At 56.8% G+C, this 19,073-nt stretch overlaps 1 protein-coding gene across 2 annotated transcripts in view; it reads right to left on the bottom strand.

Moving 5' to 3' along the window:
* The window catches only part of INPP5J (inositol polyphosphate-5-phosphatase J), a 30,404-nt gene extending 23,399 nt beyond the window's left edge, over window positions 1–7,005 (bottom strand). The window contains exons 1-4 of one of the 2 annotated variants that reach the window (XM_043529586.1): window positions 6,860–6,946; window positions 3,815–3,980; window positions 2,333–3,180; window positions 300–410 (exon numbers count right to left, since the gene is read on the bottom strand). In XM_043529586.1, the coding sequence (XP_043385521.1) occupies window positions 300–410; window positions 2,333–3,180 (959 nt within the window). In that variant the 5' untranslated portion in view covers window positions 3,815–3,980; window positions 6,860–6,946. Of the gene's footprint in view, window positions 1–299; window positions 411–2,332; window positions 3,181–3,814; window positions 3,981–6,859 lie in introns of both variants that reach the window. The other variant, XM_037878424.2, reaches the window with a different exon arrangement.
* Window positions 7,006–19,073: the final 12,068 nt, after the last annotated feature.

The following is a 19,073-nucleotide window of genomic DNA, read 5'->3' as shown; positions in this document are numbered from 1 at the left end:
GGATCGGGGGAGCGAGGAGGGCTGGAGGGTGGATTTGAGGGGGTTAAAAAGCGTTTTGGCTACATTTACTGTTATATCTTTATCGTGTGTTTTATTCTGAATCATCTTCCTTGCAGGAGCAGCACGCACACCTGGGGAGCTGGGACTAGAACCTGGATCTTTCTGCTTCAAAAGAGGCTCTATTGCTTGGGCTAGTGGACGATTCCTTTTGGTGACCACAGAAGTAGGTCTGCTGGCCTCTCTGGGACCCACCTACTGCAGGGCAGCCTCCTTCAACACCGGCGCATGGCGCCCCTTACCCAATGGCGATCATGTCGGTGTCGTTTGTGTCACCCGTGTTGAGGTGCAGCAGGGAGGTCACGTCGCTCGGGGGCATGGCTGTGCCAACGTTCCACGTGACCACGGTGATCCTTGGAAAGATAAAGGGAGCCACGCTCAGGTTTTGGGACAAGGGTGCCCCTCCCCCACAGTCTGCTTACCCCTCTGCCTCAGAGCTGCTGCCCTGCGGGGAGAGAGAACCAGCCATGGCAAAGGCTAATGAATGAGGTTGGGGTCTGGCAAGGCTGTGCCCGAGGAAGAGGCTGCTGGGCACCCCGCCCCGCTGCAAGCGGAGCTCAGCTGGGCTAAGAACACCACACTGGGCATGCTACGCACCAAGTGCACTCAGCAAGTGCTAGCCCCTGGGTGCATGGTCCATACCAGATCATGGCAGGCACAGGGCTCAACCCTGCCTCGACACCCACACCTCAGCTGGACTGTCACACACCCGGCTGGGCGGCAGGAAGGCCTTCACCTACAGCAGTGTCTTTGGACCACTAGTAGCCTCTGTGGAGCTTCTGCCCCTTGCCCTGTGGGCTCAGGGCCGGGATAGCAACACCAGGCTGGCCCCAGGCTCCCTGCAGCCCCCCACCCCCAGGAGCCTGCTAATCCCCAGTTGCATCAGCAGTAGGGTGACCAGATGTCCCGATTTTATAGGGACAGTCCCGATTTTTGTGTCTTTTTCTTATATAGGCTCCTATTACCCCCCACCCCCTGTCCCGATTTTTCATACTTGCTGTCTGGTCACCCTAATGAGCAGCCACCCACCCCAACAAGCTGCCTGGGGTTGTGCAGCCCCATGACTGCTCCTTCCGCCCCACTGCTCAGGGCAGGACTTGGTGGTTCTAGTGACATGCAAATTACTTGCAAAATGTAACTTGACTCGTTAGCTTATTTGCACAAGATGACAGAGGTGGGGGGAGGGCAGTGGCTGCATCTGAGCCCCCAGGGACCATGCCGCAGCCATGGGTCACACACAAGGCTGCAGCTGACCCCAGCCAGGAAGTTGGTGCAGAAATGGGGTCTCTCATGGGTCTCTCCCCTCATTAGGGTGACCAGACAGCAAATGTGAAAAATCGGGACAGGGACTGGGGGTAATAGGAGCCTATATAGAAAAGACTCAAAAATCGTGACTGTCCCTATAAAATCGGGACATCTGGTCACCATACCCCTGATCCAGGAGCTTACTGGATTCTGGGTGGTGTTGAAGGAGTTGGGTTTGAGCTCGGGGGAGACATTGGAACCCACTTCCCTCCCCACGGTCTGCCTGAGTTTGCTGCCCTGGCTTAGAAGCATGTGGCAGACCTGGGGGAGGAAGGGAGGAGCAGGCAATGCCTTGGCATCGGGGGGAAGCTGGGCTGTTTCCTCTGGAGCAGCTGCTGGCTCTCTCTTTGTGAAGGGCTGGGATTGGTAGAGGGGCCCGGAGCCCAGGGCATGTGTGTGCTGGCCTGGCGCAGAGCTGCTATCAGTCACGCCATGGCACTGAACGCCAGCCTTGCTGGACAGTTGAAGTTGCTGAAGAAGGTGGGTTCCGGCTGCAGGGTAGATGTATGGGGCAGGCAGGCTAGGCCCGGATCCCAAGCTAGGGAGCTGGATGGACAGACAGCTACACAACTGACCCTGCTGCCCTTTGAGCCCCGCACTGGGATCACATCCCCGCCGCTGCCAGGTCTAGGAGCAGTCGACAGGCAGGTGGCACACGCCCCACCTGCCCCCATGTGCTCCAGCTCCCGAGGGGGCTCTGCCCATCCACACTGGGCTGGCCTTTGAGCTGGGCAGTTGGCCCTGACTCTGCTGAGCATGCTGCGGCCACCTGCAGAGAGCACCGGAGCGGGGCATTTCTCTGCTCCTCCGTGCTGGCACTCAGCCAGAGCCTCTCCCGGTTCCTCCCCCTGCCCAGCCCACCGCAGCAGGGCTCCGAGCATGCCCTGGCCCTGAAATAGGCTTCCCAGCCCCCCAGGGATCAGACTGATCCCCCCCCCCTCTCTTCCCCAGCGCTGCAGCTCACGCTCACCAGAACGCGCCGTTCTCCTTGGCCTTGCCCAGCCGGCTCACGGGAGCCTCGGGGGGGTCCATGCAGCCAGGCAGGGCGAGGGACGGGCTGCTCCTCCCGTAGGAGGGGAACTCCTCAGACTCGACCTTGGCCAGGGCCATGGACTTGGAGGGGCCGATCCTTCCCCCGGAGAGGAACTCGCTGGAGATGGCTTTGGGGAGGCTCACGGGTCTGGGGGACGAGCCAGTTCTGCCCCCGGAGATGTAGTCACTGGACTCTGCCTTGGGGAGTGCCTCTTTCCGCTCCACAGGGAGCATCGGCCCGGAGGGCCCTTGATCCAGGGGGCAGAGTTCGGGGTGTGTGGATCGGCTGGGCGACTGGCTGAGCTTCCCAGCGGGCGCCGGGCTGGGGCGGGAGGAGGGGCTGCCGGTGCCCGGGGACAGCGGGCAGAACTCCACCGGGGACAGCAAGCTGAACAGCTGGGCCCCACCTGAGCCGTCGGGCTGGGCTCTGCTGCTCTCCAGCGCCAGGGACTGGCTGTGCCTGCCCGGGGACCTCTCCTCCGGCCCCACGTGCTGGGAGCCCTCGGGCTGCGAGCGAGGGGAGATGGGATGGAAAGGGTCAAAGAGGGTGTCGGGCCTCGAGCCGCTGTGCCCCAGGGGGAGGTTCCCCCCGGGGTACGCTGCTGAGATGGACCCACTGGAGCCCTCTGGCTGGAACCGAACTGAGCCCTCTGCCCCGAACGGGGCCACGAGGGGAGCAAACAGTCCCGGGGAGGTGGCGGTAATGGAGCCCCTCGGCGATAGAGACGGGGCCCCCATGGCCGAGGCCGGTCCCTGGTCCTTGTTCCCACGGTGAGCCGGCTCCATCTGAGAGAGAGAACAGACAGGGTGTGCATGAGCCCCTGCCACGCTCGCGTCTCCTGGCCTGGGACACTGGCCCTCGCCCATCCCTGCACCCCGAGACGCACTCATGCTGGGGACGCCACCCTTCCAGGGACACCCCGAGATGCTCTCCTTCCAGGGACACCCCCTTCCAAAGATACCGCCCCTTCCAGGGATGCCCACGTGTCCTGAGATGAGCTCCTCCCAGGGACGCCCAGCTTCCGGAGATGCCCCCACCCCGAGACGTGCACTTTACCCACCCATCCTGTGCACAGCACTCATGGGCCCACTGCCTATGAAAGTGCAGCCCACAGGCCCCAGTGGGCCAGACTCCATTTTGGTGTGGGACCAAGATGCAGCAGTGCATGCTGGGACCTGGATCCTTTGCAGGCCATACCTTTGCTTTCAAGAGGCGAGTGTCTGCCCTGTTTCAGGCCAAGCCTGCAGTAGCCTAGGAGGGCCAGGGCCCATCCACTGGAGCTAGAGGCTCCCCCTGACAGTCACATGGAGGCCAAAGCCCCTTGTGCGGGCCAGAGGTCTCCGCACCAGGTTTGTCCTCTGCCCGTCCTCCCCAGACTCACCGGGGCTGCGCTGGGACACCGGGCGAGCAGGCACGTACCTGCAAGAAAGCTCCAGGGGTATCTCTGGAGCAGGTGGGGGTGGGGAGGGTGGCTCCAGATCTGCCACATGCACATTAGCACACCAGCAAAGCGTGCCCCTGCCCGGAGCCATGTCGTGTGCTCGGGGCTCTCGGGGCCTGGGGTTCACAGCAGCCTGTCTCCACCCTGGGGAAGGGAAGTCAGGGACCTTCCTCAGAGCTCCTGCTGCCTTCCCAAGTCTGCATGAGGGGCTATGGCCGCAACAGCCCCCGCCCCCCCCACCCCCGCTGCTCCTTGTCTCCTGCCTGTCCCCTGGCCTCAGCACCCTGAGAGGGCTAACTCCGGGGTGCAGAGGACGGCAGCTGGCGAGCACATCCCAGCTCCTAGGGGTCAAAGCGCTGAGGCCAGGGCGCACACAGGGCTGCACAGTGGCACAGTTTCTGCAGTGCATGGTGCCAAGCGAGTGCCCGCAGTCCTGCCTCTGCAGGGCTGGGCCTGGCACCCAGGAGGGAGCAGCGGGTCCCCTCTCTGGCTGCTCCAATCTGATCAGCAAGCTCAGCACACGGGGAGGAGAGAGGAGAGAGCGCCTGGCAGGCCGGTGCCCTGCCCACTCCAGCGAGTTACCAGTGAGATCCTGGGGGCACAGAGGCTGGCAGGTGCAGGGCCTGCTACACAGCATGGGGCAGCAGATTCATCAGAGCCCAGAAAAACAGAGGGCCCAGCTGCCCACTCGCATGCACCCCCCGGGGGTCAGGGAGATGCCATTGGCATCAGGGTAGTCACACCCAGGAGCTTCTTGCTGCCCCGCCACATGCCACTCACTGCCATGCTCAGAGTGTCCAGCTGGGGGTGCCAGGCTGGTCAGTTGGAGCTATGCATGCTGGGAACACCCATCTAGGGCAGGAGATGCCAGAGAATGGTGCCGCTGCCCTGCTGCATGGGGGCAAGGCGTGGCCAGCAGTGCCAGTGCGAGGCATGCCAGGGAGAATGGGGTCACGCGAGTGCAGGAGCCAGCTGAGTGAAGGGACACAGCCCATCAGGGGGATCCCCAGTTCGTTTCCCCCCCACACACACACACACCCCCTCTGGCTGGCCTGGCCTGGGGCCGGGCTGGATTAAGGAGCGGGGATGGAGAGACCTGGCTGCACCCAAAGCCGGCAGCCCCTGGCACAAACCCCACCCTGCCAAAGCCCCCCCATCCCCCATCTCTGCCAGCCCAGCAGCATGACACGGCCCGGCCATGCGGTCACCTCGCTCCTGCTGCTCTGCCCAGCCAGCCTACTCCTCCCTCGGGGGTGTTCTCTTCCCAGCTAAGAGCCTGGAGCCCTGCTGCTGGGGGTCTCCCTCCCCCCAGGGGCTTGTCCTCTCTGGCAGCGCTTGGCATCGGTGGGCAAGGGGCTGTGCCTGAGCTGCCCACCCATCTCCCCTATACCAGGGCACCCGCCGCCCCTCTGCTACTAGCCATTAGAGCAGAGGACTAGCCCAGACTCCTGGGTTCTAGCCTCTGTTCCCTTAGCACAAGGTCAGCAGCCTCGGGGCACTGGCTTTGGGGTGGGAGCATCGGGGGCCGAGCCCTCTGCCCCTGCTGGTACAACAGGCCACAGTACCATTCCCCCTGCGGGACTTGGACTAGCAGTTCCGGGCACCCAGCCCGAGGGGGCCAGGCTCTCAGCTCTTAGGGACAATCAGGCCCCCTCGTGCTGGGCCCCCAGAGCCACCAGCCCCTGGGAACAGCTTGGCCTCGGTGTCCGACGTGAGGCCCCTTTGTGTGAAAAGCATTGACCTTGGGGACCCAGTTCCTGGCTGGCTCGCCGTGCTGTGGGGCAGACGGGACGTCCCACCTGCCGGCAGGGGGCTGGGCTGTGGGTAGCGAGTCGCTGGCACCTGGGGAGCTAGGCACCGTTCTCCCGCCATGGATCCCTGTGCTCACATGGCCCCTCCATGCCCTTCATTTCCCCTCTCCAGCCCGGCTCAAACTTGCTGACACTTGCACCGTTCCCTTAACCCTTCCCATACCGGGGACCCCGCTTTGGGGCTGCTGGCCCATCGGGCATGGGACCCCCTCGGCCGCTTGGCTCCCTGCAAAGACAGGGGCTGCTTTTTGCCCCAGGAACGCCCGCCGTTGCTAGCAGGAAGGGGAAGAGGAAGCAGCTGACGGGCTCTTGGGTAACACGGGTGCTGGGTGTCAGCTTGGCCAGTGCTCGCAGCGGGGTGGGGGCAGAGCATGGCTGGGGGCACCAGGGCAGGCACACACACAGCAGGCCAAGCTACCAGAGCCGCCAGAGTCTGGCACAAACCAATGAAATCCCCCCATGGGGCTCAGAGACGGGGGGCACTGGACAGCGGAGCCAGCCAGACCCGCGCCCCTCGACGTCACCAGGCTCTTTCCTGCCCCGGGCAGAGCTGTCCCGCTGGGAAGCCACGGGCAGGTCTCCTGGGTTCTACCCCGGGCACAGAGCAGCGCTCAGCTCCCTCCAGGACCCAGCCCCCCCGCAACCTCCCCCCAGCCTCCCCCACCTTTCCAGAGCTCTGGCTCCTCCACTCACTTGCCATGAAAATAGCTCAGCCCGGGCCCCCCCGCGCTCCCCAGCCTGGGGGCGGAGGGGGAGAAACCACCAGCCATTATTTGACTCACCTGCCAAAAGCAGCGACTCTGTCACCAGGTGGGCGAGAGGTCGGCTGGCGCTGCCAGCGTGAACCAGCTCCCCCCCGGGCCACAGGTGCGTGGGACCCCGGCCAGGCCCCTCCCGCAGCTGAGCGAGGGACGTGGGCCGGGGGGCAGCCTGGGGTCATCGGACTAACGGATCCATGCCCCGTCGGGGCAGCTCTGCCAGCCCCGACCCCTGGCATCACTCGCCCCTCGGGGCTCCAGGCTGCCCCAGGGGCAGGGGCAGCCCGTCACCAGAGCTCGCAGCAGGTCAGAGCCGGGGCCGGGCACGTGGGGAGCAGCCGGCCCGGCACTCGGGGCACCCCGGGGGGCAGCGCTGCCCGGCTCTTGCGGGGAGGCTCCATTTTCCCTGGCTCAGGTGTGCCCGGGCTGCCCGCGGGGCCGGACGGAGCCTCACCTTGCGGGGGCCGCCGCAGGGCTCAGCCGCAGCCTGCGGGGCAGCGGTTCTGCTGCGCCCCGGCCCCGGCCCCGGCCCCGGCCTCCGGCTGCTGCGGCTCGGTTGCTCCATCGCTGCCTCCCCGACGATGCTTTCAGCTCCCTCCCGCAGCCCGGGGACTCAGTGATGTCACCAGCCCCGCAACCTGCTGGAGGATTTAAAGGCGCAGGAGCCCATCAGGGTGCCACTGAGCGCTGCCAGCTGGAGGGCAGCAGGCTGGGCAAGCAGAAAGGGGGGACTGGGAGCCCTTTGCCCTGCCCCAGGATGGCGAGGGTCTCTGGGCACAGCTGCCACCGCAGGTTCTGCTCCCTGGGTGAGGGCACCCACTGCCGCTCTGCCCCACTGGCATGGGACTGTCGGAGACGCTGAGCTGAGCAGGCGGGCACTGGGGGCCCCCTCTGGGATTCTCAGGGGGCATCTGCATTTAACAGAGCGGGTCCAGGTCCTGGCACTGTTGGCAGGATGTTGGCAGAGCTCGGAATCCCACATGGGCCGGGAGGTGGGGCCTCACCACACACCAGGGTCTACGCAGGACAGGGTGTCGGGGGCAAAAGTTGGCCCCATCAGATGCACGTGGCACTAGGGGGTGCTGTGCTGTAGGGAGAGGGGTGGGCGCTTAGTAGGGGGCACTCTTCCCTTGCAGCCAGTGCTGACCCCAATGCCCGAGTGTGGCACTAGGGGGTGCTCTGCTGCAGGGAGCAGGATGGGGGATTGAGGGCTGTTGCTACACTGGGACCCGCTCGCTGCAGCAGATGGGGCGACTCCAGCACCAGGAGAGCTGACAGCAATTCCCCTCCAGGGGCTGGAACCAGACCATCTGGGACAGGCCCCCTGGGCACTGGGAGCTGAGCTTCAGGCAAGTGCGAGAGGCACCCAGCACCCACACTTCCAGGCCTCTGCCCAGCTGCTTGGCGCTGCCCCCAATGGCCTGCTGAAAGGATCTCTGCCCCTCTCCACCTGGGAGCTCGGCTGTCTGACTTGGCCTGTGACTCAGAGACAGACTAGCTCTGCCAGTCACGCTCCTGCTCAGGTGCTGTGGGGAAGCAGGTTCAGGGCCGTCCCAGATGGGAGATGGCAGGCAAGGCTGCCTGGGTGGCTGTGTCTGCCCAATGGGGACTGCTTGGCGAGGGGGTGACCTGCACAATATCTGTGCCCATGGGGACAGCAGTGTGGGGAGTGAGCCTTGCTTGGGAAGGAGAGCCATGGTCCTAGGGCAGGCCGAGGCTGCGAGCCCAGCCAGAGGCAGCCCCAGAGGGGAAACTCTTACAAATCTGTGCCTGCATGGATGTGCTGAGGGCCCACGTACCAATAGCAGCATGTGTTAAAGTGAGCAGGGCTGGGGCACATGGGGAAGGGGGCACAAAGACCTTGGGGTCCTGGCATAGAACACCCTGAGTCCCCTACAGAGTATGGGCCAGCGTGCCCCTGTGGGGGATGCCCCAACTCAAACCCATGCTCCCAGGTGGAACAGTATGACCTGGCTCTGGCCAGACCCACCTGTGAGCAGAGAGGTGGCAGGCAATTGCCAAGCTGGTCACAACCCCCCTGGGCCCACTCCAGAAGGGGCAGGGAGACGCTGTTGTACCAGCTGAAGCAGGAGCCCCTGGTGCCACTGGAGATGGGGGTGAAGAGGCCAGCACCCAGCATGTCCCATTAGCACCATGTGGGTCAGGAAGACCCCATCCAGTTGGTCACCTGAACCTTCTGCCTGGGGTCCCCACAGCAGAATCTGACATCTGTGTCCCGGCATGTGGCTCCCGTGGATGACCCTGCCCAGAGAGTCAGCCGCACTCCTCGAGTTGGAGCCCCAAACAGAGCCCCCACCCCGCACCAGCCCCCACCCTGTACCTGGCCCACCTGAGCGCTGCGCTGCACTGCTCCTGGCACAGGTAGCAGCTGTGGGAATGGCCTGCCCTCTGGTGGCCACTTCTAACAGTGCAGCCTGGCCACTGCTGCCAGACACCGAGCCTCCCCCTGGTTCCCGCCAGGAAGCAGCCTGGACCCTGGGCTTGCCGTGGGCAGGGGGGCTGGAACAATGTGTACAGTGCGGGTGCTGAGAACCATTGAACCAAACTGTAAGCCCTGAATATGATGGAAACCACTTCACACCAGGGGGTGCGGCAGCCCCCCCAACACCCCTAGTGCCAGCACCCATGATTGTGGGGCCAGGGCTGTCAGCTCTGGTGCATGGGATTCTGCAGGCTCCTCTGTGCCTTTGGGGCTGCCATTGTGCAGCGACCTGGGCCTGTTCCTTGGGGTGTTGGGGGCTGTTAACGGGGTGGCTGCTGGCTATCGGGGGCCTCATCTGAACCTTTCCTCCCTTAGCCTCCAGACCATGGAGCCGGGAAATGTACCAGTCTCCTCCCTTTGCCCATGGGTGCCCACTGGCCCCATCACACCCTTGGCCTCAGCTTTTCCCCACTGTCCCGGTCCCTCCCCACGTCCTGCCATCCGAGTCCATGCCTGTCTGAGCCAGCAGCCCACCCCAGTCCCTCCATTGCCGCCTCCCCTGAGATGGGTGCAATGGTTCTCGGGAGTGCGGTGAGATTCCCAGGCAGGAGCCTCAGGTTTGGTTAACAAGATGCATTAAGAACAGAAGTGACACGCAGAGGACAAGGAGGGGCCCCCAGTGCCCAGCCAGGCTGGTTCACTGAGCTGTCCCGCCAGGCAGGCGTGTTGGGGGGTGGTGAAAGCCATGCCCCTTTCTGCCTTGTGCCAAGAGCGCATTTCTCATCTCCCCACCTGTGACCCACTTAGCCTCCCAATCCCAGCTGTGTGCTGAATGCTCTGAGCTCCTCTCGCTCCTTCCGCTCAGGTTCCTTTGATGTGCCTGGCTCAGCTCAGTGCAGACAGCCGGCATCTCCCCCAGACTCATGCAGGAGACAGGCCAGGTTCCATAGGGCTGGCTCCTCTGCAGCTGGAAATCAGCAACGCTCCTCTGAAATCTTTGCACCAGCCATGGGTCTGGCCCCCAGTCTCGTTAACCTCCTGTCAAATGTCGCTGCTCCCGAGCCTGGTGCCAACCTGCACCCGCGCCTGGTCCAGCTGTTACAGAGAGTTCTCACGAGAATCCCTCCTCAGCTGCGTTTCTCCTCGCTACGAAACACTCACCACCGAGAGCTGATCAAGCAACCACACACCCTGAGCCTTCGGCAGCTCTGCCCAGGGCCTAAGGCTCTGCCAAGCCGCGGACTGGGGCGGGGGTTAACGTTAGCCGAAATCAGCACTTCTCACACTGGGGGTCCCAACCCAAAAGGGGTCACAAGGCAATTGTAGGGGGGTCATGAGATCACAAAAAATATTGTCAGGGTGGTGGGGAGTTTGAGGGGGCGAGGGGGTTCAGCAGCTGCCCCCCGGCCACCCAGCTGTAAAGGCAGGGCCGCCACCAGCAGCAGCACAGAAGTAAGGGTGGCATTACCGTGAGTATGCTCCTAGGAGCATGTACAGAAATTTGTTGTCTTTTTTTTGGCTGGGGGGGTTGCCACATCCTTAACTATTTTCCAAAGGAGGCCCAGAAAAAAAAGGTTTGAGAATCCCTGGCCTAAATCATCATGGCCCTAAAACAGGGATTGTTCTCAGACTAGAAAGGTCTCCCCCTCCCCTAGCTCTCCCGCAGCACAGCACCCCTCGTGGCAGAGGTGGAGCAGCACCCTGCACTGGGCCACCTCCTGCTGCCATCAGCATAGGGCTCCCTGGGACCCTCCTGGGGCACTGGGCTCTGCACTGACTCAGGGGGGAGAGCGCCCCCTGCTGAGCCCCACACCACTCCCTGCAGCACAGCACCCCTTAGCGCTGTCCTGGGGCACAGCGGTCAGTGCTAACACAGAGGGGAGAGTGCCCCCCCCGCATGAGGAAGTGCGAATTTTTCATAATATTTTGGATGAATAGTGTGTGTGCCTCAATTTCCCCTGTGCGGTGCACGGTTAACTAGGCTGGGGAAAAGGTTGCTTTGCTCTTTGCAGAGACCCAGAGATACAGGCATGCCTGGGGGACCATGCCCATGGAGAGTGCCAGAAGACAATGGCCACTCCAATTGCCCAGAGATTTGGCACCTAGCAACAAATGACCATGCATGGCCCACCCTCCTTAGGAAGCCAGTGGGATGTGACCAGCTGAAGAACAAAGGGCTGGGGACGGGTTGCTAAGCGTGGGCTGCTGGAGGCAGGAGAGAACTGAAGCTTCTGGACTGGGACTAAAGAGGGGGTCAGAAGGCTCTGGACGGACCCAGATGGACCAGGCTGTAACTTTCTGTTCTCCATGTTAACTAAGGACTTTCTACGATGTGTTCCAGACATCTAATAAACCCTTCTCCTGCTACACCGCTGGCTGAGAGTCATTCCATAGTCAGGAAGTTGGGGGTGCATGGCTCCTTCAGCTATCCAGCGCTGGTGGGCTCGCTAAAGAGAGATTTCTGTGTGACATGGGAGTGCTGAAGGCTCTGAAGTTTGGTCCCAGGAGGCAGTGAGGCCAAGGGACTTCCCATAGTGAAAGGCTGTGAGCCTAAGGGGCTGACACACTGTTCTAGAGCCCATCCAGGGTCTGTTCTAGAGCCCTTCAAGAGCACCGGACCTATGGATCCCTGACACCCCCTACTGAGCCACCCACACAGGAACGTTAAGAACAACATAAGAGTGGCCATAGTGGGTCAGACCAATGGGCCATCTAGCCCAGTCTCCTGTCTTCCAACAGTGGCCAATGCCAGGTCCTTCAGAGGGAATGAACAGAACAGGCAATCGAGTATTGTCCACTCCCAGGTTGTGACGAACAGAGGCCAAGGACACTCAGAGCATGGGCTTGCATCCCTACCCATCCTGACTAATAGCCATTGATGGACCAACCCTCCAGGAACTTACCTAGTTCTTTTTTAAACCTGTTATAGTCTTGGCCTGCACAACATCCTCTGGCAAAGAGTTCCACAGGTTGACTGTGAAGAAATACTTCCTTTGTTTGTTTTAAACCTACTGCCTATTAATTTCATTGGGTGACCCCTGGTTCTTGTGTTATGTGAAGGAGTAAATAACATTTCTTTATTCACTTTCACCACACACCAGTCAAGATTTTATCCCATTTTAGTTGTCTCTTTTCCAAGCTGCAAAGTCCCTGTCTTTTTAATCTCTCCTCATAAAGAAACGGTTCCATACCCCTAATCATTTTTGTTGCCCTTCTCTGAACCTTTTCCAATTCTAATGTATCTTTTTTGAGATGGGGCGACCGGATCTGTACGCGGTATTCAAGGTGTGGGCGAACCATGGATTAATATAGCAGCATTACGAGATTTTCTGTCTTATTATCTCTCCCTTTCTTGATGATTCCCAACATTCTGTTGGCTTTTTTGACAGCCGCTGCACATTGAGCGGATGTTTTCAGAGAACTCTCCACAATGACTCCAAGATCTCTTTCCTGAGTGGTAACAGCTAAATCAGCACTGAGCGTTTTGCAACCCCCCCCTCCCCACTGAGTCACAAATCCTGGTTTTACCCACATTGGCCGTGACTCATCCATTCTTTGCAGCATTGCCCACGACAAGCCAGCAGCCCTAAGTGTCATATCAATATCACTGCTGTTATCAGGGGGCTCTCTCCAGCTCACCCACAAACTAGCACACAGCTTTCTGGCAGTCACACTCGCTTGGCTCGCTTACTCAGACTGCTCCCACTGCACGTGTCTGGATTCCCCAACCCTGCAGCCAGGGAGCAGAGACTGGCCATCGTCCCTGCCCAGGAGCACAAACACTCTCAGATGCCATCACTGGGGCTTGGCATGAGCTCCAGTCTTTTCACCTATCCCAGACCACCTGTGCAGCCAGGGATGGGGCCAGGGGCAGTACAGGGGGAGGGATGTGCCTGGGTGCCAGTAGCTCTGGGCAGCAGGTGTGTATTCTGCAGCCACTGGGCTGAATTCACCAGCAGGGTTCCAGGATTCCTCCCCCTTCAGAGCCCAGCTTGGGCATCTGCAGAAGCTTCCTTTACATCCATTTGTGGCTCTTGGCAATGAATTCAGCCTGCACCTGAGTGGCCCATCCCTCTTGGCACCATTTCTGTTTCCTCTGCTATTAAATGCTATTGATTTTATGTGGTGCCCACATGCTCCATGGTGTCGGTGCCAAAGAGGTTGCCTTGCCAGAGCAAAATCCTTGTTGGGGGATGTCATAAATATAAAGGGAAGTGTAACCACCTTTCTGTATACAATGCTATAAAATCCCTCCTGGCCAGAGGCAAAACCCTTTCACCTGTAAGGGGTTAAGAAGCTAAGATAACCTCACTGGCACCTGACCCAAAATGACCAATGAAGGGACAAGATACTTTCAAATCTGGAGAGGGGGTGGGGAGAACAAAGGGTTTGTCTGTCTGTGTGTGATGCTTTTGCCAGGAACAGATCAGGAATGCAGCCTTACAACTCCTGTTAAATTAGTAAGTAATCTAGCTAGACAGGCATTAGATTTCGTTTTGTTTAAATGGCTGATAAAATAAGTTGTGCTGAATGGAATGGATATTCCTGTTTTTGTGTCTTTTTGTAACTTAAGGCTTTGCCTAGAGGGATTCTCTATGTTTTGAATCTGATTACCCTGTAAAGTATTTACCATCCTGATTTTACAGAGGTGATTCTTTTACCTTTTCTTTCATTAAAATTCTTCTTTTAAGAACCTGATTGATTTTTCATTGCTCTTAAGATCCAAGGGTTTGGGTCTGTGTTCACCTGTACCAATTGGTGAGGATTCTTATCAAGCCTTCCCCAGGAAAGGGGGTGTAGGGCTTGGGGGGATATTTTGGCGGAAGATGTTTCCAAGTGGGCTCTTTCCCTATTCTTTGTTTAAAACGCTTGGTGGTGGCAGCATACAGTTCAAGGCCAAGGCAAAGTTTGTACCTTGGGGAAGTTTTTAACCTAAGCTGGTAAGAATAAGCTTCGGGGGTCTTTCATGCAGGTCCCCACATCTGTATACTAGAGTTCACAGTGGGGAAGGAACCTTGACATGGTGGCAGAGCGGTGGGATCATTTTGAACCAGAAGCACAGCAGGATTTTAAAGGGTTTTGTAAAAGGTGATTGCAGCTGTAGATTCTGTCTCTCTGCCTGGGAGACAGAGCAGCAGTCATAACAAAAGGATTTTTCTGTAGGTTGAGAACAGCTATCAGAGAAAAGGGTATCAGGTTACAGCACAGCAAAATTTTACAAGCCAGGGTTTTTTTTGTTTTCTTTCTAACTCTCGGGTGCAAAGTTAGTTAAAAACAGAGAGGTTAGGATGACAGACTGCACTGTTCAACAGAATCTGGAATTAGCCAGATTTGAGGCTGAGGAAAAACAAAAGGAACATGAAAGACGGGTAGAACTTGGACAGATGGAGATGGAGGCAAAAGAAAAAGAAATGGAGGCTGCCCACAGGAGAGAAATGGAGGAAAAAGAAAAAGAGAGGAAGCATGCACTGGAGATGGAGAAGGCAAAAGCTCAGCAGAATATACCGAATAACCCTAACAATCCTTCCCCAACAATCCACAAATGGGAGCGACCGTGTCCACGGTATGATGAATCCAGTGATATTGCTGAATATTTTCTCACCTTTGAGAGACTGTGCACACTCCATCACCTCACAAGATGACCACATTGGTCACAAAATTGACTGGAAGAGCTCTGGACATATTCAATAAGATGCCCATTGAGGAGGCTTCTGACTATGGTAAATTTAAGGATTTGGTTTTAAAGCAATTTCAAGTTACACCTGAAACTTACAGAGTAAAATTTAGAGCCCTTATTTAAACCAGATGAAGGATCTGTTAGATAAATGGGTCAAAGGAAGGGGTGTAACTAGCTTTGAAGAATGTGTGATTTCATGACTCAGGAACAATTCCTGAATATGACCAATCATAGAATATCAGGGTTGGAAGGGACCTCAGGAGGTCATCTAGTCCAACCCCCTGCTCAAAGCAGGACCAATCCCCAATTAAATCATCCCAGCCAGGGCTTTGTCAAGCCTGACCTAAAAACTTCTAAGGAAGGAGATTCCACCACCTCCCTAGGTAACGCAGTCCAGTGTTTCCCCACCCTCCTAGTGAAAAAGTTTTTCCTAATATCCAACCGAAATCTCCCCCACTGCAACTTGAGACCATTACTCCTTGTTCTGTCATCTGCTGCCACTGAGAACAGCCTAGATCCATCCTCTTTGGAACCCCCTTTCAGGTAGTTGAAAGCAGCTATCAAATCCCCCCTCATTCTTCTCTTCCGTAGACTAAACATCCCCAGTTCCCTCAGCCTCTCCTCATAACTCATGTGTTCCAATCCCCTACTCATTTTTGTTGCCCTCAGCTGGACTCTTTCCAATTTTTCCACATCCTTCTTGTAGTGTGGGGCCCAAAACTGGACACAGTACTCCAGATGAGGCCTCACCAGTGTCGAATAGAGGAGAACGATCACGTCCCTCGATCTGCTGGCAATGCCCCTACCTATACATCCCAAAATGCCATTGGCCTTCTTGGCAAAAAGGGCACACTGTTGACTCATATTCAGCTTCTCGTCCACTGTAACCTCTAGGTCCTTTTCTGCAGAACTGCTGCCGAGCCAACTGCTGCTGCCGAGCTAGTCTGTAGCGGTGCATTGGATTCTTCCGTCCTAAGTGCAGGACTCTGCACTTGTCCTTGTTGAACCTCATCAGATTTCTTTTGGCCCAATCCTCCAATTTGTCTAGGTCCCTCTGTATCCTATCCCTACCCTCCAGCGTATCTACCTCTCCTCCCAGTTTAGTGTCATCTGCAAACTTGCTGAGAGTGCAATCCACACCATCCTCCAGATCATTTATGAAGATATTGAACAAAACCGGACCCAGGACCGACCCTTCGGGCACTCCACTTGATACCAGCTGCCAACTAGACATGGAGCCATTGATCACTACCCGTTGAGCCCGACAATCTAGCCAGCTTTCTATCCACCTTATAGTCCATTCATCCAGCCCATACTTCTTTAACTTGCTGACAAGAATACTGTGGGAGACCGTGTCAAAAGCTTTGCTAAAGTCAAGGAACAACACGTCCACTGCTTTCCCTTCATCCAAGAGCCAGTTATCTCGTCATAGAAGGCAATTAGATTAGTCAGGCATGACTTTCCCTTGGTGAATCCATGCTGACTGTTCCTGATCACTTTCCTCTCCTCTAAGTGCTTCAGAATTGATTCCTTGAGGACCTGCTCCATGATTTTTCCAGGGACTGAGGTGAGGCTAACTGGCCTGTAGTTCCCAGGATCCTCCTTCTTCCCTTTTTTAAAGATTGGCACTACATTAGCCTTTTTCCAGTTGTCCGGGACCTCCCCCGATTGCCATGAGCTTTCAAAGATAATGGCCAATGGCTCTGCAATCACATCCGCCAACTCCTTTAGTACTCTCGGATGCAACGCATCCGGCCCCATGGACTTGTGCTCGTCCAGCTTTTCTAAATAGTCCCGAACCACTTCTTTCTCCACAAAGGGCTGGTCACCTTCTCCCCATGCTGTGCTGCCCAGTGCAGTAGTCTGGGAGCTGACCTTGTTCATGAAGACAGAGGCAAAAAAAGCATTGAGTACATTAGCTTTTTCCACATCCTCTGTCACTAGGTTGCCTCCCTCATTCAGTAAGGGGTCCACACTTTCCTTGACTTTCTTCTTGTTGCTAACATACCTGAAGAAACCCTTCTTGTTACTCTTACCATCTCTTGCTAGCTGCATCTCCAGGTGTGATTTGGCCTTCCTGATTTCACTCCTGCATGCCCGAGCAATATTTTTATACTCATCCCTGGTCATTTGTCCAATCTTCCACTTCTTGTAAGCTTCTTTTTTGTATTTAAGATCAGCAAAGATTTCACTGTTAAGCCAAGCCGGTCGCCTGCCATATTTACTATTCTTTCTACACATCGGGATGGTTTGTCCCTGTAACCTCAATAAGGATTCTTTAAAATACAGCCAGCTCTCCTGGACTCCTTTTCCCCTCATGTTATTCTGCCAGGGGATCCTGCCCATCAGTTCCCGGAGGGAGTCAAAGTCTGCTTTTCTGAAGTCCAGGGTCCGTATTCTGCTGCTTTCCTTTCTTCCTTGTGTCAGGATCCTGAACTTGACCATCTCATGATCACTGCATCCCAGGTTCCCACCCACTTTTGCTTCCCCTACTAATTCTTCCCGGTTTGTGAGCAGCAGGTCAAGAAGAGCTCTGCCCCTAGTTGGTTCCTCCAGTACTTGCACCAGGAAATTGTCCCCTACATTTTCCAAAAACTTCCTGGATTGTCTGTGCACCGCTGTCTTGCTCTCCCAGCAGATATCAGGGTGATTGAAGTCTCCCATTAGAACCAGGGCATGCGATCTAGTAACTTCTGCGAGTTGCATGAAGAAAGCCTCGTCCACCTCATCCCCCTGGTCCGGTGGTCTATAGTAGACTCCCACCACGACATCACCCTTGTTGCTCACACTTCTAAACTTAATCCAGAGACTCAGGTTTTTCTGCAGTTTCATACTTGAGCTCTGAGCAGTCATACTGCTCTCTTACATACAGTGCAACTCCCCCACCTTTTCTGCCCTTCCTGTCCTTCCTGAACAGCTTATATCCATCCATGACAGTACTCCAGTCATGCGAGTTATCCCACCAAGTCTCTGTTATTCCAATCACATCATAATTCCTTGACTTTGCCAGGACTTCCAGTTCTCCCTGCTTGTTTCCCAGGCTTCGTGCATTTGTGTATAGGCACTTGAAATAACCTGCTGATCGCCCCTCTTTCTCAGTATGAGGCAGGAGCCCTCCCCTCTCACGCACTCCTGCTCGTGCTTCCTCCTGGTATCCCACTTCCCCACTTACCTCAGGGCTTTGGTCTCCTTCCCCCGGTGAACCTAGTGTAAGCAGTGTCAGGATGAGCTCCACCCTGACATCTGGTGGTGAGGTGTGGCAAGTTGTGGAAAAGAACTTCAGGGGCTGATCTCATTTGCATAAGCACACCCACCCCACTGAGAATGAGGCCATAGCTGCCCAAATAGTCACTTTGGCTGCTGTGGGATCCCCAGTGTCTCTGTTATTGGGGCAGGAAGAATAAATTGTTATTACCCTGATTATGGGAACTGTGCTTGGAACTGTACTTGGCCTTTTATTATGATGGAGGGACTCACCATCAACTAAGGAGCACTCGCTAGGCAAGAGTCATGGGTTCCAAAACTCTGTGAATTGAGAGAGGTTGGGGGTAAGTATTAGTACTTGGTGGTATGGGTCCCTTGGTGAGGGCCTTACATGCTAATTGCACTTTCTCCTCTCTCCACTGTGAAATATCAGAGTTAATTTTGATTCCATTAGGAGTCTAGTTACAGGCTGCTGAGCTCACTTTGGGCTAATGGTGCGCCAGCACTGAGGCTTCCCTACTACAAGCTGAATTCACCAAAGAGCTGAACTGACTAAGAGCTGAAATCACTGAGTGTTGTGTTAAGTAGTGCAGGAGCCTGAAGATATATTGTGGAGCAGTTTGTGGGATGGCTGGAGTGCCTTGTGGACAGGCTGGTGGAGCAGTTCATAGGATGGCGGGAGCTGCTTGTGGGACATGGAGCAGAACCGAGTAAAGCAGTTCGTGGGGGGGCGACTGGAGCGAAGGCCTATGGAGCTGTGGGGGGGTCAGCTTCAGATCATGGGAGCTGGTTTTGTTCAATATCTTCATAAATGATCTGGAGGATGGTGTGGATTGCACTCTCAGCCAATTTGCGGATGATACTAAACTAGAAGGAGTGGTAGATACGCTGGAGGGCAGGGATAGGATACAGAGGGACCTAGACAAATTGGAGGATTGGGCCAAAAGAAATCTGATGAGGTTCAACAAGGATAAGTGCAGGGTCCTGCACTTAGGATGGAAGAACCCAATGCACCGCTACAGACTAGGGACCGAATGGCTAGGCAGCAGTTCTCCGGAAAAGGACCTAGGGGTGACAGTGGATGAGAAGCTGGATATGAGTCAACAGTGTGCCCTTGTTGCCAAGAAGACCAACGGCATTTTGGGATGTATAAGTAGGGGCATAGTGAGCAGATTGAGGGACGTGATCGTTCCCCTCTATTCGACATTGGTGAGGCCTCACCTGGAGTACTGTGTCCAGTTTTGGGCCCCACACTACAAGAAGGATGTGGATAAATTGGAGAGAGTCCAGCGAAGGGAAACAAAAATGATTAGGTGTCTGGAACACATGAGTTATGAGGAGAGG

The sequence above is a fragment of the Chelonia mydas genome, chromosome 15 (genome assembly GCF_015237465.2).
Source record: "Chelonia mydas isolate rCheMyd1 chromosome 15, rCheMyd1.pri.v2, whole genome shotgun sequence".
Classification (NCBI taxonomy): Eukaryota; Metazoa; Chordata; order Testudines; family Cheloniidae; genus Chelonia; species Chelonia mydas.
Note: the sequence above shows the minus strand (reverse complement) of the source record. Positions and strands in the feature narration are given on the sequence as shown.